The following is a 21566-nucleotide window of genomic DNA, read 5'->3' on the forward strand; positions in this document are numbered from 1 at the left end:
GGCCAAATATAAGTCCCGTAGATTATGCTGAAATTCTCACCTAATTTTGTATAGTGCAAATTAAAGGGAGGGCGCAAGGTAGATAAATCGCAATAACATAATTGTCATCAAACAAGGATAGTAAACACACAGTAGTATCCCCTTCATCCACCAATCTAATTTGCACATGCATTCAGATTGAATTAAATTTAGCGATAGTGCCAGGAATCCTGTGGGACAGTCGAGCATTTATTTCTATTCTCACAAAGGGCATTCCAGGGGGTGTAGGATCATTTCTCCGTAATCCGAAATTTTAGATGAGATCTAGTGCATTATTATGTGAAAGCTAAATCTGCATGGGGCTTATAACGCTGTATTCTTATTATATGTATACCTACTTACTCACATCACTCCCACAGCAACTATACACCTATCTACTCTAGTCACTGGTAGGTCTAGTATTTGTCGGCTTGATTGGCCAATCCGCTTCACACCAAAATTAATTTCACCACATTAAGGCGACTCCGTTTCATCCCACCACGACTCCTACACCCCCCCCTCCCCCCCGACCCAACGTCCTTCTCTTCGAAAGTCTCCTTCCCACCACTCATCCCCTCTTCCATCCTTCCCGCGACCAAGGCCCCTCTCGAACTCCCTTACTCAGCGGTAACAATCTACGCCTTCCACCGCTACCTATACACCCACCATCCACCCTTACAACCACCCGTTTCCTCCTTCAGCCACTCCCTCTCATCCATCCCGCCCCTTCTTACTCCCCCGTCCTCTTGTTCCTCCCCCTCTCTCTACCCCCCACGTGCATGTCCCCATCTCTCTTCCCCTTTACCTCACATCCCATACTCCCGCACCCATCCTCCACCCTCCTCTCACCCCCCGATCCCGCCCCCCCGCTCCGTCCCCCACCCCGCCTCCCCCACCCATCACCCCCCCCTCCGACCCCCCCATCCCCCCCCCCCGCTCCCCCAGTCCCTCCTCCCCCCCCCCCTCCCCATCCTCCCCCCTCCAGCCCCCTCCCTCCCCACCCCCCCCACCCCCACCCCCGCGGCGGCCTTCCCCCTCCCGCCCCCAGCCCCCCCCTACCCTTCCCCCACCCGCCCCCTCCCCTCCCTTCCACCCCCCCCTCCCCCCCCGCCCCCCCCCCCCCACCGCCCACCCCCACCCCCCGCCACCCGAGCCTAGACCCCCGCCTCCACCTCGCACTTCTCCCTCCCCCGCCCTCCCACCTGCCCACCCGCCCCCCACCCCCCCTCCGGCCCACTCGCCCCCCCCACCCCCACCCCTTCATCACCTCCCGCCGCCCTCCCCCCCCTCCGCCCCCCCTCGCCCGCTCCCCCCACCCACCAACCACTCCACCTCCCCCCCCACCTCCACTCCCGCCGCTCCGCCGCCTGCCCGCCGCTCCCCCCCTCCCTCATTCTGCGTTGTTTTGGCCACCCCCAGCCCCCCCCCTTCCTCCCGAGCCCCTTCCCCCGCCTCCGCTTATAACGCTTTTTATTTATTATCATTATACCTCACTCCCACAATTCCATTCTCTTCATGTTTGTATCTGTCGGCTTGATGACAAAATTAATTTCCATTAGGGATGCACTGAATTCACTATTTGGGATTCGGCCGAATCCCTGAATCCTTTATGAAAGATTCGGCCGAACACCGAACAAAATCCAAATCCTAATTTGCATATGCAGATTAGGGGCAGGGAAGGAAAAAGTTGAAAACATTTTTTTTACTTGTTTGAAAAAGTTACGTGATTTCCCTTCCCTCCCCTATTTTACATATGCAAATTAGGAGTCGGATTTAGTTCAGCCAGGCACACGGATTCAGCCAAATCTGAATCCTGCTGAAAAAGGCCAAATCCCGAAGTGAATCCTGGATTTGGTGCATCCCTGATTTCCATTATAGATAATGGGTATCGCACTATTTATTGTATATATGAAACCTCCACATTTTGGGTAACGGTAATTCACATTATGTGTAAAGCAATATGAGAACATACAAGTGCTATAGCATAAAGCAGTACTGCTGTATGGGGGTCTGCAAGATTGTAGGTCTGGGAAATTGGTCTGCAGAAATATCTGAACTGGACTTTGGCTAGGGGCCTGCCACATGGCAGTTGGGGCCCGAGGTTCCTGGGCTGGTGAGATGGCCGGCTGCACTGGACTGCTTTATATAGTCACATGCCATTGTAATCTATGGAATGATAGTGCTCAGTAGCCGTGCCGAGCTATGTCACACATACAAATCCTTGCTGTAGGGAGAAGGATATGGACAATTATTACAATTACATCATTTTATAATCCTAAACTGTCAGTACTGTTACCGAGTGGTAAAAATCATTTGCGCTCGGTAACATTTACCAGTGCATAATAAATATGCTCCTTATTTTGTATTCTTGTAAAATATATATGTAGCCTCAACGTAAGTGAGTACTTTAGTGATCAGATCTATTGCATGATAAATAGCTGTAGTCTGCGGTTTCACATCACTTGCATTAGACATATTGGGTTGTAAAAAGCTGAGGTGGCAGTTGTCATGCATGCAATGTATTTAAGAGCGTGTCTGTATATAAAAGCATCTCTGTGTGTGGATGGCAAGTCTACTTTGTTTACCTGCTATAAGTTGATGTGTTGAACACGCCACAATATATTCAGTTAGACACTAGAGATCCTTAAAGGAGAAGGAAAGGCTAAAATTAAGTAAGCTTAACACCAGTTAACCCTCAAAGTAATGCTGTCCTCTGTCAAAATAAACAGTATTTCTTTCCTTCTATTGTGTACACATGGGCTTCTGTATTAGACTTCCTGTTTTCAGCTTGAACCTCCAGGGCTTGGGCTTGAGCATGCTCAGTTTGCTCCTCTCCCCCTCCTTCCTCCCCTCCCTGCTGTAATCTGAGCTCAGAGCTGTATGTGAGCAGGGAGAGACTCGGGCAGAAAGTGATGTCACACCAAGCTAATATGGCAGCTTCTATCCTAAACAAACAGAGACCGTGTCTAGAGTTGTTTCCTCAGGTATGGTAAAGCATTCTGCAGAATAAATATAGTGTCATAGTTTGCACTATTGTGGCTAATCTATTGGCAATAAACTGTTTCGGTAGCTTTCCTTCTCCTTTAAAGCAATCCCTGATACCTTGGCTGGAGGACTGGCAAGGCATTTATATAGTATACTCTCTATTTAATTATTTGTAAGATCATTTCTACAGTCATCATTCCATGAGCATGTAGGAAAGTCAGCCAGATACATGGAGAAAAGCTCAGCAGCACTGCCTTATTACTCATAGCAGTGATTAGCACAGCCTTCCTGAGATATAGCCTGTGTGTGGGTTATAATATGCAGAGAGGCATGTGCCTTCATTTAGTGACTACCATTAACTGCTGGGTTAGGTGCTGCTGCTAAAGTTTTGTAAAGAACTCTTATTGTAAATGGTTGTATTAAAGGAACAGTAACCCCAAAAAATGAGAATAAAATGTACTGCTGTGCTGCGCTGGTACAACTGGAGAGTTTGCTTCATAAACTCTATTATAGTTTAAATAAACAAGTTTCTATGTAGCGATGGGGGCAGCCATGCAAAAGCTGAAAAGGGATAAAAGGCTCAGGATACACAGCTGATAACAGATAAGCTCTGTAGTATACAATGGGATTCTACAGAACTTAGCTGTTATCTACTGTGTCTCCTGTGCTTGAACGACTGACCCAATGGCTACAGAGCAGCTTGTTTATATAAACTATAGTTGTATTTCTGAAGGAAACACACTAGTTTTACCAGTGCAGGGCAACAGTACATTATATTGTCATTCCTTTAAAACACTTTCATCATTTGGTGTTACTGTTCCTTTAAGCCTCTTCCTTTTATCAGAATCACTGATGTAACTGCGCATGTACAAGCACATTGCTATGATCTTTTTGATTTTATTTCCTTAAGGTCATTAGAGCTGCAGCCATTCTCGGTTAAGCCACTGTTACGCCGGGCGATGGCTAACGAGTCCCTGGAGAGGTACAGACCAGCGTATGTGGATTATAAAACTGTCTTGCAAATTGACAGTTCCATACAAGTGGCACATGATAGTATCAACAGGTAACCCATTTTTCATTTATGTACCCAAATGCAATCTTTTAAGTCAAATGCGTTGTGTGCCTTTTGTCAAGAGTAATAGTAATATCTGATCTCAGGTTCTGTCCAGCTACTATTTTGGGTTTTTATTGTCATGTACTATTTCAGAAGGGAATATTTTATAAAGGTGGAACTTCCCCCATCTTGGTTTCTCTTTAAAGGAAAACCAAGTCTGGGCTGTGCAGTATTCATCAGGGGACTTTTGCTTAAGAGTCTTTTGCTGCAAAACAATAGACATCCAGGGGGTTATTTATCAAAGGTTGAGTGTTATTAAAGGAGTGGTTCACTTTCAGGTTAACTTTTAGTATGTTATAGAATGGCCAAATCTAAGCAACTTTTCAATTGGTCTTCATTATTTATTTTTTGTATAGTTTTTTTAATGAATTGCCTTCTTCTTCTGACTCTCTCTGCTTTCAAATGGGGGTCACTGACCCCATTTAAGCAACAAATACTCTGAAAGTCTACAAATATATTGTTACTGCTACTTTTTATTACTCATCTTTCTATTCAGGATTCTCCAGTCTCTCATTTAAATCAATGCATGGTTGCTAGGATTATTTGGATCCTAGCAACCAGATAGCTGAAATTGAGAGCTGCTGAATAAAAGTGAAATAACACAGAAACCACAAATAATAAAAGATGAAAACCAATTGAAAATTGTCTCATATCACTCTCTATACCATACTAAAAGTTAATTTTAAGGTGAACAACCCCTTTAAGAAAAAACTTGAACTCTCGAGTTTTCGGCAAAAAACAAAAACAAACCTCGAATCGCTTGAATCATTCGATTTTTTAGGCAAAACCCTCCGAAAACATCAAGCAGGCTGTTAACCTCTTCAAATGGTTCAAGGGACCTCTGCCATTGACTTCTACATGACCTCGACAGGTTTCAGCCGGAGTATTTTCGGATTCTAGCTATTTCCAGGGTCGGGGTATAATACATCTCGAATATTCATTTAAAAAAAAAACAAAACAAAAACAATTGATTCAAGTTTTTTTTTTTTCTTGTAACCTGAAAATGTGAGTTTTGACCAAAAAATTCAAAAAAATTGAATTGGCCCTTAATAAATCTGCCCCCCAGAGTCACACATTTTGGATTCACACATGTGGTGCGGTGTAATTCATATTGTCAGAACACAGTGATGTGGGAGATACAAGTCTCACATGATTCAGCACTTTCTGTTTATCATTGGCCGCATGCTTGAAATCACAAGTCAGAGCATTCTGGCTTCTTGTTAACAGAGGTGCGAGATTCTTTAGAGGCCCCAAGCACATAACTAGCTTCCAGCCTGAACATGCACTCACTGCAAATATATCCAGCTTGTAAAATACATTATAGACAAATATGGAATATTTGTTATATTGCACAACTCAACAGTGGGTTTTTACAGGAAGGAAGTTGACTCACATTCACAAGAATATTAGGAATAACAGCTGGAAACAAACTTTTTATAATTAAAGTAATTATTTACATAATTGCTTTTTAATCATTTTGCATGGCTTCCTAGTACAGGTATATAATCTATCAAACTGCTTGGGACCTGTGATTTTCTACATAACAGGTCTTTCTGTAATATGAAGCGCTGCTGAAACATGAAAAACCCAATAGGAATATTTTGCCATCCTATACCTGTACTTTCCTAAACATTGCTTGTGTTGTGTTGATCACCTTTAAATTCCTTTTACATTTTTAAAAATCATTTGGGATAATAGCACGCATTCATTTTTTTTTATATACACTTCTGAAAACTATTGTAACATACTCCACACAATATGTTGGTGCTCTAAAATTACGTGATAATAAAAAAGTGTTCTGCATACAGAACTGCTTACTAAGAAAAAACACAAGGTAATGTGGCATTAAAGGGAAAGAGTTCTCTACAATCAGTCCTTAAAACAACTTTAATCCCCAAGGTCCCTTTGAGGATACCAATAAATAATGTAAATAGTTAAAAAGTGTAATTAAAAAACTGAAGAAACACTTCATCACTTAAATTCTGGCCGACGAGGACCCCAAATTAATCAATACAAATTCATAAAAATAATCACTAATTACAAATCAAGGCAATCAGGAATTAATTGTAAATAATTTCATTTGGAACAAAATTCATTCATGGAATGCCCACAGTTCTTAATCCGGAATTCAACTTTGTTTTTTGTTGTTGTTTTTTTGATTATGAACTGTGGGTTTTTTTTTAATTACATCTTTTAACTATTTATAGAACTACTTACTAAGCCAATTATTTTTAAAGTTTAAATCCTCAAAGGAAGGGCATGAATTCTGAACACTAATTTTTTTTATGATTTCCCTTGTACCTCGTGTGCGGTCTAGTGAAATTCCTACAATCTGTAAGCCTGTTGGCATGTTAGAACATGAGAAAATTAAGCATTTGTGTGGGTTCCTTGGGTTTATGAAAATAATGTCAATGTTTTGCTTAAATCTGGAACATTTTATTTTTTTTTGTAATAGTTTTTCCAACACCTTTTGTGTGTCTTCCTCTCATAGGATTGCAAGAACTTTAATAGAACAAGATGGGCCCAACTGGAGAGAGAAACTGCCCCAAATTCCCACTGTACCAGTCTCTATTCACTTACAACAACATGGTGGAGGTGACCCTGCTTCCAATAGCAGCCAGCCCAAGAGTCACGTGGAACATGGTACATATACACGGCACTCAGTGGATATGTACAGTGGTGCAGGCTAATGTTTTAAATGCTGTGAGGAGGGCACAAGTATCTCATTAGGTTTATGATGTACTTTCCAAGGAAACTACTTGAGAACTAATGTTGTACTCACTAGCCCATTGGGTGTGGATGCTGGGAGTTACAGTTCAGACAGTGGGAGAGTTGCATTTTATATGAAAGGGCATTTGCAAATATATATATATATATATATATATATATAGATATAGATATAGATATAGATATAGATATAGATATAGATATAGATATAGATATAGATATAGATATATAGATATATATATAGATATATATATATATAGATATATATATATAGATATATATAGATATATATATATAGATATATATATATATACACACTATATAAGGACTACTTGTTCATAGGGATGGGCGAATTTGACCCGTTTAGTTTCGCCAAAAATTCGCAGCCGGCGAATAGTCGCCAACGGGCATTCAATTTTTTTGACTCGCATCTTTTTTTTTTGACGCACGCCGCCTTACAAGTCTATGGGCGTCATTTCCACGGCGAAACAAGGCGAAATAATTCGCCCATCCCTACTTGTTCACCATTGTCATTTATACACACCCTGCCTCCATATGATATTATTCTGAACGGAAATGTAATACCATGCCCTGTACATTAGAATCTCTGCTTTTTAAACTAGAACCAATGCATTTATTTGAATAAAGATGTATGCTCTGTTTGATATGCTGCCTATGAGAATATACATTGTATGAAATAGCGCTATCTAGATCCACCTCACACTACTCCGATTAGAATAAAAGTTCTGGCCTGTTTAGGTAAATCGCCCGAGGAGATGTTGCAGGCTCTGAAAACCGAAGGCAATGAGTATGTGAAGAAAGGAAAGTACAGAGAGGCTGAGAAGAAGTATAGTGAATGCCTGAAGATAAATGCAGAAGAATGTACCTTGTACACAAATAGGTAATGTTTCAACCCAAATGTACTGTATTCGTTCTCTTTATTGCCGCGGATTTTCCTGTTGCAATTGCTTGCTACAAGGAGCTGCTAAATGACATGAGTAGAAGTAACTCTTTGCCAGTTAGACTGTTCTTGCTGACCCAGCATCAATAAAATATGTGGAAATCACAATTTAGCTGCAGAAATATTAATGGAAATATACTTTTAACTACAGGTATGGGATACATTATCTGGAAACCCGTTATCCAGAAAGGAATGCCCGTCTCCCATAGACTCCATTTTATCTAAATAATCCAAATTTTTAAAAATGATTCCCTTTTTCTCTATAATAATAATAAAACAATACCTTGTACTTGATCCAAACTAAGATATAAGTAATCAAAACCAGCCTATTGGGTTTATTTAATGCTTACATTATTTTTCTAGTAGACTTAGGGGCCAATTCATTAACTTCGAGTGAAGGATTCGAAGTAAAAAAACTTCGAATTTGAAGTGTTTTTTTGGCTACTTCGACCATCGAATGGGCTACTTAGACCTTCGAATCGAATGATTCAAACTAAAAATCTTTCGACTATTCGACCATTCGATAGTCGAAGTATTGTCTCTTTAAGAAAAAACTTCGACCCCCTAGTTCGCCACCTAAAAGCTACCGAACCCAATGTTAGCCTATGGGGAAGGTCCCCATAGGCTTGGCTAAGTTTTTTTTGGTCGAAGGATAATCCTTCGATCGTTGGATTGAAATCCTTCAAATCATTCGTTTCGAAGGATTTAATCGTTCGATCGAACGATTATTCCTTTGATCGTACGATCGCAGTATTTGCGCAAAGTCTTTCGACTTCGATATTCGAAGTCAAAGGATTTTCATTCCCAGTTGAATAGCGAGGGTTACATAGTTAAATTGGGTTGAAAAGAGTCCATCAAGTTCAACCCCTCCAAATGAAAACCCAGCATCCATACGCACACCCCTCCCTACTAAAGGTATGAAGTTCCAAATTACAGAAATCTCTGTTATCCGGAAAACCCCAGGTCCCAAGCATTCTGGATAACAGATCCCATTAACCTTATTTATGGTCTGTTAGATACCACTTAGCCTCTAAACATGATTATAACATGACTATCCCACTCATGGTAAAATATATTTGGTCAGTACTAACATAACCTACAGTTATAAGAATGTTGTTATTCTTAAGCACAGAAGGTTCCTTTTCTGTTTAACATTATCTGTAATTACAGAGTAATGCAAGAGGCACAGCATGTTTTCCTCAGAGCAATTCTTATGTGTAGATAATAATACATCAGTATGCGAGTGTCTAAATTGCCTCAGTACGCGCATTCTCCTTAATCAATGCTAGTCAACAGCGTAATCTTTGCCCATAAGGTTCATTGTTACCCCTTATGGGATGTAGATAATTAATCCTCTAAAACAAATCCGGCAATCAAGAAGGGCTCTCCTCCACCCTTAAAAGAACACTTTTCAAAGAGAGATTGCTGTATATCTCAAAGGCAAAAAGCCATTGAGGGGGAAAAACTGAAAAATAATATAGTGTGATGTCACTTCCCTCTCCTCCTGCCCTTTGTCTCTTGCTGGCTTCTAGCTCTCTGCTCAAATGACAGCAGTTAGGAGTGAAGTGAGGGAGCAGGGGTGCTTCACCAATGAGGCGAGTTGAGGCAAGTGTACTGGGCATGCCCAAGCCCTGGGGCTTGATCTGAGGGCAGGAAGTCTGATGGCAGAGCCCATGTGTAAACAATAGCAGTAGAGAAATGCGTTGTCTCTTTTTACAGAGGACTCAGAACAGTGGCAGAGTAGTGTTAGTGCTTGTATTTACATAGACCTTTCTGATAAAGCCTACATAGTTTTAACCTTTACTTCTCCCGTCCCAGTTTATTAACCTTTCTTTTTGGAGACCCAAGAATAAGTCCACATTATTCAACATTATTAAAGGGGATTGTGCTTCTTTAAAGGAGAACTAAACCCCCCTGCAGCTGTGGGCCCCCGTTTTTCCTCTCCACTGTTTCCCCCTCCCTGCTTCCTCCCCGCATGGTGTTCAACTGGAACGGGTCTCCCCTCTCTGGTGACACGGACCTGTATATGCAGAACAGCAGAGCACAGGGGAGCTATGTTCACTAGCCTCAGCATCTTCCTGAAGTGAGCACCGATATGTTCGCTATTGGGGCATGCACAGTTGTAGCTGGAGAGCTCCATAATTACCGAAAAGAAAGGAGAGTATCCGGAAGATACCGCAGCTAGCAAATATGGCTCCCCTGTTCTTCACTGCGCTATTCTGCATGTACAGGTCAGTGTCACCAGAGAGGAGACCCATTCCAGTGGGTTTAGTTCTCCTTTAAGCCTCGTGGCAGATGTGGAGCTTTGCTAAAACAGAAAATAATAAAGGAGCTATAACATACAAGCATATCCCGTAGAAGGGTTCACCCTTGCTCCCCTAAACACTTACACACAGGTGGGCACAATAAGTGGGATAAACTACCCGTCTGCATGTTATATAGCATGTTTGTGGTTCCTTTAATATTTTGTGTAACAGTAAATGAGATGCCTACTCTCTTCGGAGGGGATTGTGTGGATTGCAGGTTGTGTGGCCTGATTTAAAGATACTACTCAGTAAAACTGTAATATTACATTGATTATCCGAACTGTATTTATTTGTTCCATCACAGTAAATAGAGTATTTTTCCCTAAATGCATCAGTGCATGGGTTGAGACAAGTAAGAGTGCTCAGGTTTGCTGCTGAGCAGGCTCACTCCTTAGAACAAAACTGCTTAAAGGAGAAGGAAAGCTACTGAGGCAGTTTATTGCCAATAGATTAGGCACAATAGTGCAAGCTAGAATGCTATATTTATTGTGTTGAATGCTTTACCATACCTGAGTTAACCGCTCTAGACAATCTCTTTGTTTGTTTAGGATGGCAACTGCCATATTGGCTTGATGTGACATCAATTCCTGCCTTATTCTCTCCCTGATTGCTCATAATTTTAGGCTCAGATTACAGAAGGGAGGAGGGAGAGAAACAAACTGAGCATGCTCAAGCCCTAGCCCTGGAGGTTTAAGATGAAACCAGGAAGTCTGATACAGAAGCCCATGTGTACACAATAGAGAAGGACAGAAATATGGTGTTTGTTTTGTCAGAAGCAGCATTACTTTGAGGATTTACTGGTGTATTTATATAGACCTTTCTAATAAAGGTTTCTTAATTTTAACCTTTCCTTCTCCTTTAAAACAGATATCAGCTTTGATAATTATGCCAGTTCCTGTCATAAAAATGCTCCTGCTGTGTAGCCATGGGGGCAGCCATTCAGGGCACAGGTTACATAGCAGATAACAGGCAGATAACAGGCAGATAACATAGCATTATGCACAATCCCATTGCTCTTATCTATTATCTGCTAAGTAACCTGTGTCCTTTCTCCTTTTTCATCTTAAATGGCTGCCCCCATGGCTACAACAGCTTATTTATATAAACCATAGTTGTGTTTCTAAAGCAAACACACACATTTTAGCAGTGCAGAGCAACACTACATTATATCTGAATTACTTTAAAACACTTTCCTTTTTTAGTGTTTCTTTAAGAACACATCCTATACACAGTCCAGGCTTAAAGTTCTCTCCTGCTGCTTCTCAAAAAGCCCTAGGCTTAGGTTACAATCCATCCCTGTTATCAAAGGGAGATACCCATCTAAAGGTGGCCATACACGGGCCGATAAAAGCTGCCGACAGACCGAGTCGGCAGCTTATTGGCCCGTGTATGGGGGCCCCCGACGGGCTTCCCCGATCGAGATAGCCAGATCTCGATCGGATGGGACTAAAAATCCTGTCGGATCGTGGCCGCATCTGTTGATGCGGTCCCACGATCCGACCGCCCGTTCCTGTTCGCTAGGATCCGATCGTTGGGCCCTAGGGCCCACGATCGGATTAGCCCAATATTGGCCACCTCAAGGTGGGCATATTGGAGAGAGATCCGCTCATTTGGCAACATCGCCAAACGTGCGGATCTCTCCGTGTATGGCCACCTTTAGTCTGTCCCACTGGAAAATGTTTCCCCAGCACTGGTGCCTGCGCAGATAAAGGAATCAGTTACTACACCACAGGAATCCCATGGGACAGTGAATGGCAATTGCTGTCATGGGAAACAAGCATTAGAATGCACGGGAAACAAACATTAGAATGCACATTAACAGTGGAGGAGAAAGGAGAGGGCCTTGCGATGAGAAAAAGGGAAAGAAACGCAGGCATAACAACGATAGAGGGGAAGAACACAGAGAATAAGGATAAAGATAAATGTGAGAAAAGAAAAAGCGAAAGAGAGAGAAAATAAATCAAGAAAATTGGAAAAGAAAGTTTAGAATAATTAGAGACAGTACTGAAAGGTAAGATAGTATCCCCAATAAGAAAAACTAAACCTTGGCCAAGTGACCAATATGAATGATATATAAATATTTCTACTGAAGCCTGGCTATATTGAGTAAGTGCTTCTCACATTAGACCTTGCCAATTCATAGGGTAGCCTGAGATCACATTACTACAAGGACTAGGTCCCAGATAGCTTCAAGTTACATGCGCCACTAAAAAGGCAACTTACTTTAAAAAGAAAAATGTATTCCAACAGTCAAGCCTGACTCTCATCAGTATTTGAGACTGGATTCATATCAGGGTTACCTCAGGACTCCCAGGCTTAAAAGCAACAACGAGATAATCTTTCAAATCAGTATGCAATTTGTTTCTTTCTCTATTAAACCTGTCCGTTCTTTAGTAAGCTATCACTCCATTGTTGTGGAACCCCCTTAAAATCATTGTGAATGATCAACATCCAGTAGGAGTAGGTAAATATCGGTATTTGGCCTGATGACTTTCATTCAAGTTAATCAGAGGCCACTGACCAATTAGTGGCAAGGACTTCACATTGTCTCATATCCAAATTTTCATCATTCTATCCAACATGTCCTAAGCATTCTCTATAAATACTGATTAAAATGACACATTCTCTCTCACTTAGCATAATCCAGCTCATTTTAACCAATCTCTACAAAATGCCAAAATTCTCGTTATACAAATGATCACTATTGTCAACAAATTATAAACATCCTATCCAAGACATTCTATCCATTATCCCTAACATTCTCTATAACTTGACTGCCATATTCTCACTATTGTATTCAATGTATTCTCAGCATTCCACCCAACAGTCTATTAATTTTACTTAACATGCTTTACAGTCTTCTTGCCACATTCTCTCTATTGTTGTTGTATCCAACAAATTCGTAGCATTCTATCCCAAACATTCTATTCCAGACATTCAATGTTAGTTTTGTACCTGCTGAAATCATAGCTCCCAACTGTCCCGTTTTGAGCAGGACAGTCCTGATTTTGACAGCTCAATTATTACTGAAATGTCCCGACATTCACTTTGATCTCCTGCACTGAACAGCCAGAAAAAGATACAAAGTTTCTAACTTAATTGGCTTTTGGCAGAGAGCCCAGATTACGTGGCAAGTGCACTTAGATACTTTTGTAACAATTTAAAATAAGCATAGAAACAATTGTTACTATTTCAGAGAAGTAGAACTCTTGGGGAAACTGTGCAATTCATCTCCGTTATCAAAACTGTAATAAAACATAAAAACTTTCATTACCTGCCAAATTTTGTAAAATAACATGGTAATTAGGGGTGTGGCCAGAAAAATGGTTTTAGCCAATATTGCAGGGCAGCACATCTTTTTGTCCCTCTTTCTATTTCCAGAATGTGGGGAGGTATGTGATATGTAAAGGGTGTGTGAGACTTGTGTAAAAGCACAAGACCCAAGACCCTAGAACCCCAAACAGAGACGGATATTACTATTAAATATAAAGGGGTGTATATAGCAAAATATGCACAATTGTGTGTGGGGGGGAATCCTAAAGGGCATTATTATGCAGAGTATTGCTTCTAATCTGAATATGTACTTTGCTCTGGACGGCATAAACATCCTTCTTTTTGTACCAAACACATACAACCTGCTGAGTTTGCCCCCCCCCCCCCGCTGCTTGTGTTGTACCATGTGAGTAAGCCAATATGACCTGGTACTTTCCCTGTGTATTTGTAGTCTGGAATGCAGAGTAAGGACAGAGACACGCTGCGATTCGGAGAGATTAGTTGCCTAGCGACAAATCTGCTCTTCTTTGGGGGCGACTAATCTCCCCCTGAACTGTTTATCAGAGCACAAGTCACATGACTGGGGGCACCTGGGAAACAATAAAAAAGACAATACGTCTAGCCCCATGTCAGATTTCAAAATAGATATAAAAAAATCTGTTTGCTCTTTTAAGAAAATTTATTTCAGTGCAGAATTCTGCTGGAGCAGCACTATTAACTGATGCGTTTTGAAAAAAACATTTTTTCCCACGACAGCAAATGTTGTGCTCCCAGCTGACTTTACATTTTCCATTGCAGGGCCCTGTGTTACTTGAAACTGAGTCAGTATGAAGAGGCCAGGAGCGACTGTGAATGTGCTCTGCAGATTGACACTTTAAATATCAAAGCCTTGTACAGACGAGCACAGGCCTACAAAGGATTAGAGGTAAATGGGATGAATTAACTGCCAACGCATTACAGCAATGCTTCCGAATTCAGCCCGAGCAGCATATTGTATCATTGGGTTTTACTGTACCAGGAATTTTGTGGCGTAATGTCTGGGTTCAGCCTACAGTGGGGAAATCAATGGATGTGCCTAATTTATTATTTATGTATTTATAAAGAGCCAACATGTTCCACAGCTGCACACAATAGACCCCTCCAGCCACTGATTCTAGGTTTGTGTTAGTTGCCGGTTTCAGTCCAGTTGCACAAGATTCTTTCTCTTTGTTTAATTTAATAGTTTAGAAAAATAGAAATAGTAATCTTTTAACTGTTTTTACTCCATAAATAACATGATCGTCTAATTTTCTACTTAAGGATTATCAAGCGTGTGCTAATGATCTCCAAAAGGTCATCTCTGTGGATCCTAGTATTACAGAAGCAAAGAAATTGCTGGATGAAATTGCTCCCTTTCTTGCAGCAGCTGATGATATTAACAAAGGGCAGGAAAAGCAAAGAAAGAAGATCCTAATAGAGGAGGTATGTTACTCCAGCAGTTAGTTTGTAGAAGCTCCATTATGTACCATTAACATACCTTGAATGGGCAGCCATAATGTTAGGGTAACATTGGGATAATAGCATCTGGGAAGGGACTGTGGCATAGTGTGTGTAGTAGGGAGTAGTGATGTGTGGGCCGGCACAAAACCCACGGGACCACAGGCTGCAACTTTAAAAAGCCATGTTTGGAGGCAAAGCCGGGCATAGTATAGTTTTGCACCTGTGCACCCTGCCTCTTCTGTGACATCAGAGCAGTGAGGCCTATAAATACCAGTGCTCACTGGGTTAGGGTCAGGTGCTGAACTGACAGGTTATGGTCAGGTGTGGGACGAATTTTGTCGAGCTGCACATTACTATTAGTGAGAGATGATGCCTATAGTTAGGAGGAGCTGGCCTGGAGGTTAAGTGACCAGCATTTGATGTGGGATCTCATACTAGGGACTCTGGTTTGATTCCTTGTGACCCCTGGACAAGTCACAATCTACGTGTGTCCTGGCTACTTAGTGAGCCTTAAACAGCTGCCTTACTTGCTATAAAAGTGCTTTGAGTCCCATGGGAGAAAATAGCTGTATAAATGATTCCCTTTCTAGTAACAGTGGGGATAATAGTCTCTGGGAAGGGAGTGTGACTGTGGGATAGCAGGTATAGTAGGAAGAGACGAAGCCTATAGTAGCAGTGGGGTAATAGTCTCTGGGAAGGGAGTGTGACTGTAGGATAGCAGATATAGTAGGGAGAGATGGTGCCTATAGTAACAGTGGGATAATAGTCTCTGGGAAGGGAGTGTGACTGTGGGATAGCAGGTATAGTAGGGAGAGATTGTGCCTATAGTAACAGTGGATAATAGTCTCTGGGAAGGGAGTGTGGCCGTGGGAAAGTAGGTATAGTAGGGAGAGATGGTGTCTATAGTAACAGTGGGATAATAGTCTCTGGGAAGGGAGTGTGACTGTGGGATAGCAGGTATAGTAGGGAGAGATGGTGCCTATAGTGACAGTGGGATAATAGTCTCTGGGAAGGGAGTGTGACTGTGGGATAGCAGGTATAGTAGAGAGAGATGGTGCCTATAGTAACAGTGGGATAATAGTCTCTGGGAAGGGAGTGTGACGGTGGGATAGCAGGTATAGTAGGGAGAGATGGTGTCTATAGTAACAGTGGGATAATAGTCTCTGGGAAGGGAGTGTGACTGTGGGATAGCAGGTATAGTAGGGAGAGATGGTGCCTATAGTAACAGTGGGATAATAGTCTCTGGGAAGGGAGTCTGACTGTGGGATAGCAGGTATAGTAGGGAGAGATGGTGTCTATAGTAACAGTGGGATAATAGTCTCTGGGAAGGGAGTGTGACTGTGGGATAGCAGGTATAGTAGGGAGAGATGGTGTCTATAGTAACAGTGGATAATAGTCTCTGGGAAAGGACTGGGGCTGTGGAATAGCAGTTGTAGTCAGGAGAAATGGTGACATTTGTATTAGTCCCTATAGCAGAGGACAACATAATAATAGTCTTTGACTGTGTCTGCAAAAGTGTATGTATAGCAGGGTAATACAGCAACAATTTGGCTCCTGGAACCTTTTGACTGCCAAGGGTTTTGAGAGCTGTAGTTTAACAGCTGCTGAATGTCAGTAAGTCGCCAAGCCTTACAGAGCCTGAAAAGCCTGTTTTGTCTCAGGACCCACCCCTGTGCTCATGAACACTTTACTAGTTCTATGTCAGTCAAAACGGGGCCACGTTGCGCGAGGGCAAGATGATGAAGAAAACGTAAGTTTCCACCGGATGGGCAAGGGCTTTTGTTAAGGGTATTACAAATTACCGGCCGCTACATTGCTGGTAAATTTGTAATACTGGCCCCGGCCCTGGCATGTGTTTTACTGGCAAGGCCGGTAAAATACCGGTCGGGTGGCAACCCTAGTTGTTGCCCTATCCAGCCTCAAAGTTCCATATACCTATGTATTTTTTATTTATAAATTACACTGTTTACACTGTAAATAATTCGCTCTACAATAGAAAATGTAATTCCTGAACCAGAAAGTGTATTGTTTTAATTGTAATATTGGTGTGTAGGTGCATCTCAGGTCATTTTGCCTGGTCATGTGCTTTGAGAAAGAGCCAGCACTTTAGGATGGAACTGCTTTCTGGCAGGCTGTTTCTCCTACTCAATGTAACTGAATGTGTCACAGTGGGACCTGGATTTTACTATTGAGTGCTGTTCGTAGATCTACCAGGCAGCTGTTATCTTGTGTTATGGAGCCGCTATCTGGTTACCTTCCCATTGTTCTGTTGTTTTGGCAGCACTATTAACTGATGACAGTATCTCTTTAAGCTTGTGTTCAGGCATTGCATTGCTTTGAATATACAGTGATATTGTAACATAGGCCTGGGATAGGCACGAGGCAGTGCTAATATTTGTTTTTATTATTATTATTATTATTATTATGTAGGTGAATGAAGCTGATGTTGATGGGGAAGTGTCTAATAACAACCACTGCAATGGACAAGAAAGTGCAGCACTTGCAGCTAAACCAAGATCTCCCATTACCAGGCCTGCCAATGCCTATGAGTTTAGTCAGCAGTTAAATGAGATAAAGGCAATGAAAGATGAGACTGCCTGTGCGGATCTCTTATCTGTCATAGAACCAAAGGACTTGCCTGTGCTTATGAGCAACAAGTTAGAGGAAGACATTCTCCTGCTGATTGTACGGTCAATGCAACACTGTCTTCTTCCCACGGCACCCGGTCTGGTGTACCAGCACCTCTCACACCTGAGCAAAGCAGAAAGGTTTAAGGTATGTGTCTTTGTATGGCTGGTGACTTAAAGGAACAGTAACATCAAAAAATAAAGTGTTTTAGGGTCTGGCCACATGGATTCGGGGAGATTAGTCGCCAGGTGACAAATCTCCTCTTCTTCGCGGTGACTTATCTCCATGATCTGCCTTCTGTCGGCTAAAATGAAAATCGCCTGGGGACAGGCATTCGGGGGGCTTCGTTTTCCAAAGTCGCCCTTAATTGTCTCCCGAGGAAACTTCAGGCGACATTGGAAAACAAATCGCTCCCAGTGCCTGCCCCCAGGCAATTTTCATTTTAGCTGGTGGAAGACAGGGAAAGGCACATCGGGGAGATTAATCGCGACGAAGAAGAAGAGATTTGTCGCTTGGCAACTGATCTCCCTGAATCTGCCCATGTTGCCCTGCACAGGTAAAACTGGTGTGTTTGCTTCAGAAACACTACTCTAGTTTATATAAATAAGCTGCTGTGTAGCAATGGGGGCAGCCATTCAAAGGAGAAAAGACTCGGGTTACATAGCAGATATCAGATAAGCCCTGTAGAACATAATGTTATCTGTTATCCACTATTTAACCTGTGCCATATAGCTTTTTTTCAGATTTTTCAATTTCCACCATTGCTACACAGCAGCTTGTTTTACCAATGCAACAGTACATGATATTCTCATTACTTTAAAAGACTTTCATTTGTCAGTGTTTCTGTTCCTTTAAACACAAGGGGCCTATGAGCTTCCTGCTGTTATTAAAGCTAATAATGAACTGTGAAGGGAGCTTAGCTTCTTCTCCTCACTGAGAAATAGTGCAACGTAAGTCTGACTTGTCCTCTACGAATCTTAAAGGGCATGTAAAGTCTAAAATAGAATAAGGCTAGAAATGCTGTATTTTGTATACTAAATATACACATGAACTTACTGCACCACAAGCCTAATCAAACAAATCATTTATGCTTTCAAAGTTGGCTACAGGGTGTCACCATCTTGTAACTTTGTTAAACATCTTTGCAAGACCAAGACTCTGCACATGCTCAGTGTGGTCTGGGCTCATCATAAACAAAGCTGCTTGAGTTCTGCATGGCTGGGAAGTTAGGCAGGGGCTCCCCCTGCTGTTCATAAGTATGATAAAAAAAATCCCATTTTTTACTTTCTTTAATGAAAAAGAAACCTATCTCCAATATACTTTAATTAAAAAATGTGTACCGTTTTTATAAGAAACCTGACTGTATGCAGTGAAATTCTCCCTCCATTCACTGCTGTGGATAGGAATTGTCAGATGGTCCCTAACTGCTGAGCAGGGAAACAATCATACTTATGAACAGCAGGGGATAATTGACCACTACTCTGTTTAAGATGGTGCAGACTATTACTGGTAATATGATGTATTTCATTATAATACACAAACTCCATTAATATCTTGTAAATTATATCCTTATAAATGGTGAGTACTGATGTCATCAGTTATAAATGGTTAGCAGTGATGTCATCGGTTATAAATGGTGAGTAGTGATGTCATCAGTTATAAATGGTGAGTAGTGATGTCATTTCGGTCACATGGAATTTGTGTATTCTAATAAAGTACCCCCTGTTGCAAAATGTAAGGATATTAGAAGTAACCTCGGAGTTCCATGACCTGTATAAAAACACTCTGCCTTTGGTCTTGTGATTTTATATGGTCATGAAACTCCTCGGTAACCTATAATATCCTTATAATTTGCAAGAGGGGGTACTTTATTCACTATATATTACTTATCCCCACAGAAATATGGGTTTGTTCCACCTGTGCGATACTTTCCCATTAGGAAGGGATGTGAATATAATTTAGTTTTATGGTTGCACCTGCTAATTAATTCTTTGTGTTTCTGCCTTACAGATAGTGGTCATGCTCTTGAGTAAGAACCAAAAGGATGAAATTCAGGATCTCTTTGATTCCCTCACTCAGAACCAGAATGGGGATATGGAGCGGGAGGCTGTACTGAGCCTTGCAAGGGAATATGAACTTTAAATCTATGTTTATGGAACTCGCTGACTTTCTATGCACGGTTGTGTTGTAATGGATTGCTCGGGAAAGGCTAAACTATGCAATGTTCACGCATGAATGTTATTTAAAGGGGAACTCCACACAAATATAACTTAAGCTTTTTGAAAAGTAAACATAATTTCAAGTAACTTTGCAATATACATCAATTAAAAAATATGTAGAATTTTCATGATTTTTAATGGTTTCTGACAGTTCCCTAAGCCTAGCCCCCTGCTCTCCTGCTGATCTGTCTGACTACTTTGCTGAGCTGGCTGACTACTGTTACTTTGGAGGATGCAGGCTGAGGACAGATGGCTGTTGATACAAACCCCACAATTCCCTGCACACGTGAACATCACAGTGCAATGCATTGTGGGTTATGTAGTTCCTGCATGCTGTCTGTAAGCTGTGGGGTAGTTGTTACAATTTGTAACATCAGTGTTTAGTCCCTCCTTCCCTGCCAGGATTTCAATTAATGCAGAAAGAGAAGAACTGTTAAACAGCTGGATTTCAGCATAGGAAATGGCATTTATTGATACTTTTTGAAGAAACAGGTAACTATGATGGGTATATTAGGGGTTTCTGTGTTATGTGGGCCTCTTTTTATGACATTTTGGTTTGGAAGCTGGAGTTCCCCTTTAAGTAATCAATCTCATATGCATTTTCCATCCTATAAAAGCATAAAGTATAATGAAATTGAAATGAGCAGGGTAAGGGTTTTAGTTGTTTGTCCCATTTGCAATAATTCTGCAGCGAGTTTATTCTGCGGCAGGGATTTCATTAGGAGTAGAGGCACACGATGCTATTTGAGAGAGATTAGTCGCCCAGTGACAAATCGCCTCTTCTTTGTGGCGACTAATCTCCTCGCAATGCCTTCCTCGTTAGGCAACTTCGGGCCATGGTCGGACTTGCTATCCAGGGCCCCCCTGGTCTCCTATCGTGACGCTGCACAAGAAGATGCACATGCACACAAGAAGCCGCATGGCGCGCATGCGCACATGGGAGCTGCACGGCGCGCATGCACGCTCAGAGCCGCACAACGCTGCCCGGTGACACAAATTGTTTTGTTTTTTTTAGGACCAGGATCGGGAGAGGGGGTCTGGCCCGGCGGAGAACAATGAGGACCGGGGCCCCCCAGGTTTTTTCCCGGTATCCTGCCGGGCCAGTCCGACACTGCTTCGGGCGACTTCTGAAAACAAATCTCTCCAAGTGCCATCCCGCCAGACGGTGGGAAGGTTTTTAGGGGAGATTAGTCGCACGAAGAAGCCAGACGACTAAATCTCCCTAAATCTTAGCGCGTGCCCTTACCCTAGCAAGTAAATTGTCCTATTGACTGCACTGCATCTTATACAGAGGCTCCTGGATACTACAGTCAATACCTCTGAATGTTTAATTGCACAATTTAATTGCACATTTGCTGGGTTGTACAGTTGGGGTGGGGAATCCCCCGGCTTTGGACTCTCTGCTGTAGCCAAATTAGTTTTCATTTGTTATAATATTTATTCTAATTCCGTTACTGTGTTCATGTAGACAAGAGGCACGCGCTACAATACAGGAATCGCAGGTACAAACAAACGGGACAAGACACGGGTATTTGTCTCCTATAGCAGCACCCGCGGGAATACAGCCAATAGCTTATGCTTTCTCTTTCCACCAATCATTGTGTGTGTCAACAGGGGAAGCTGCGCCTACAAACAACTCTGTGTATATACAGTATTTCTAGTACAGCTATGGGATCTATTATCTGGAAACCCAAAAGTTCTGAATTAAAGAGGTGGTTCATCTTCATGTTAACTTTTACTATAGAATGGCCAATTCTAAGCAACTTTTCAATTGGTCTTCATATTTTTTTTTTTTTTTATATATAGTTTATGAATTATTTGCCTACTTCTCCTGACTCTTTCTAGCTCTCAAAAGG

At 41.8% G+C, this 21566-nt stretch overlaps 1 protein-coding gene across 2 annotated transcripts in view; it reads left to right on the top strand.

Annotated features, from left to right (window-relative positions):
• Nucleotides 1–19851, top strand: part of spag1.S (sperm associated antigen 1 S homeolog) — a 57741-nt gene extending 37890 nt beyond the window's left edge. For both annotated transcript variants that reach the window (XM_018223868.2, XM_018223869.2), the window contains exons 13-19: nt 3914–4066; nt 6609–6760; nt 7604–7745; nt 14183–14309; nt 14684–14845; nt 17294–17638; nt 19502–19851. In XM_018223868.2, coding sequence (XP_018079357.1) covers nt 3914–4066; nt 6609–6760; nt 7604–7745; nt 14183–14309; nt 14684–14845; nt 17294–17638; nt 19502–19633 — 1213 coding nt within the window. In that variant the 3' untranslated portion in view covers nt 19634–19851. The remainder of the gene's footprint in view (nt 1–3913; nt 4067–6608; nt 6761–7603; nt 7746–14182; nt 14310–14683; nt 14846–17293; nt 17639–19501) is intronic.
• Nucleotides 19852–21566: the final 1715 nt, after the last annotated feature.

This window comes from Xenopus laevis, chromosome 6S, assembly GCF_017654675.1.
Source record: "Xenopus laevis strain J_2021 chromosome 6S, Xenopus_laevis_v10.1, whole genome shotgun sequence".
Lineage (NCBI taxonomy): Eukaryota > Metazoa > Chordata > Amphibia > Anura > Pipidae > Xenopus > Xenopus laevis.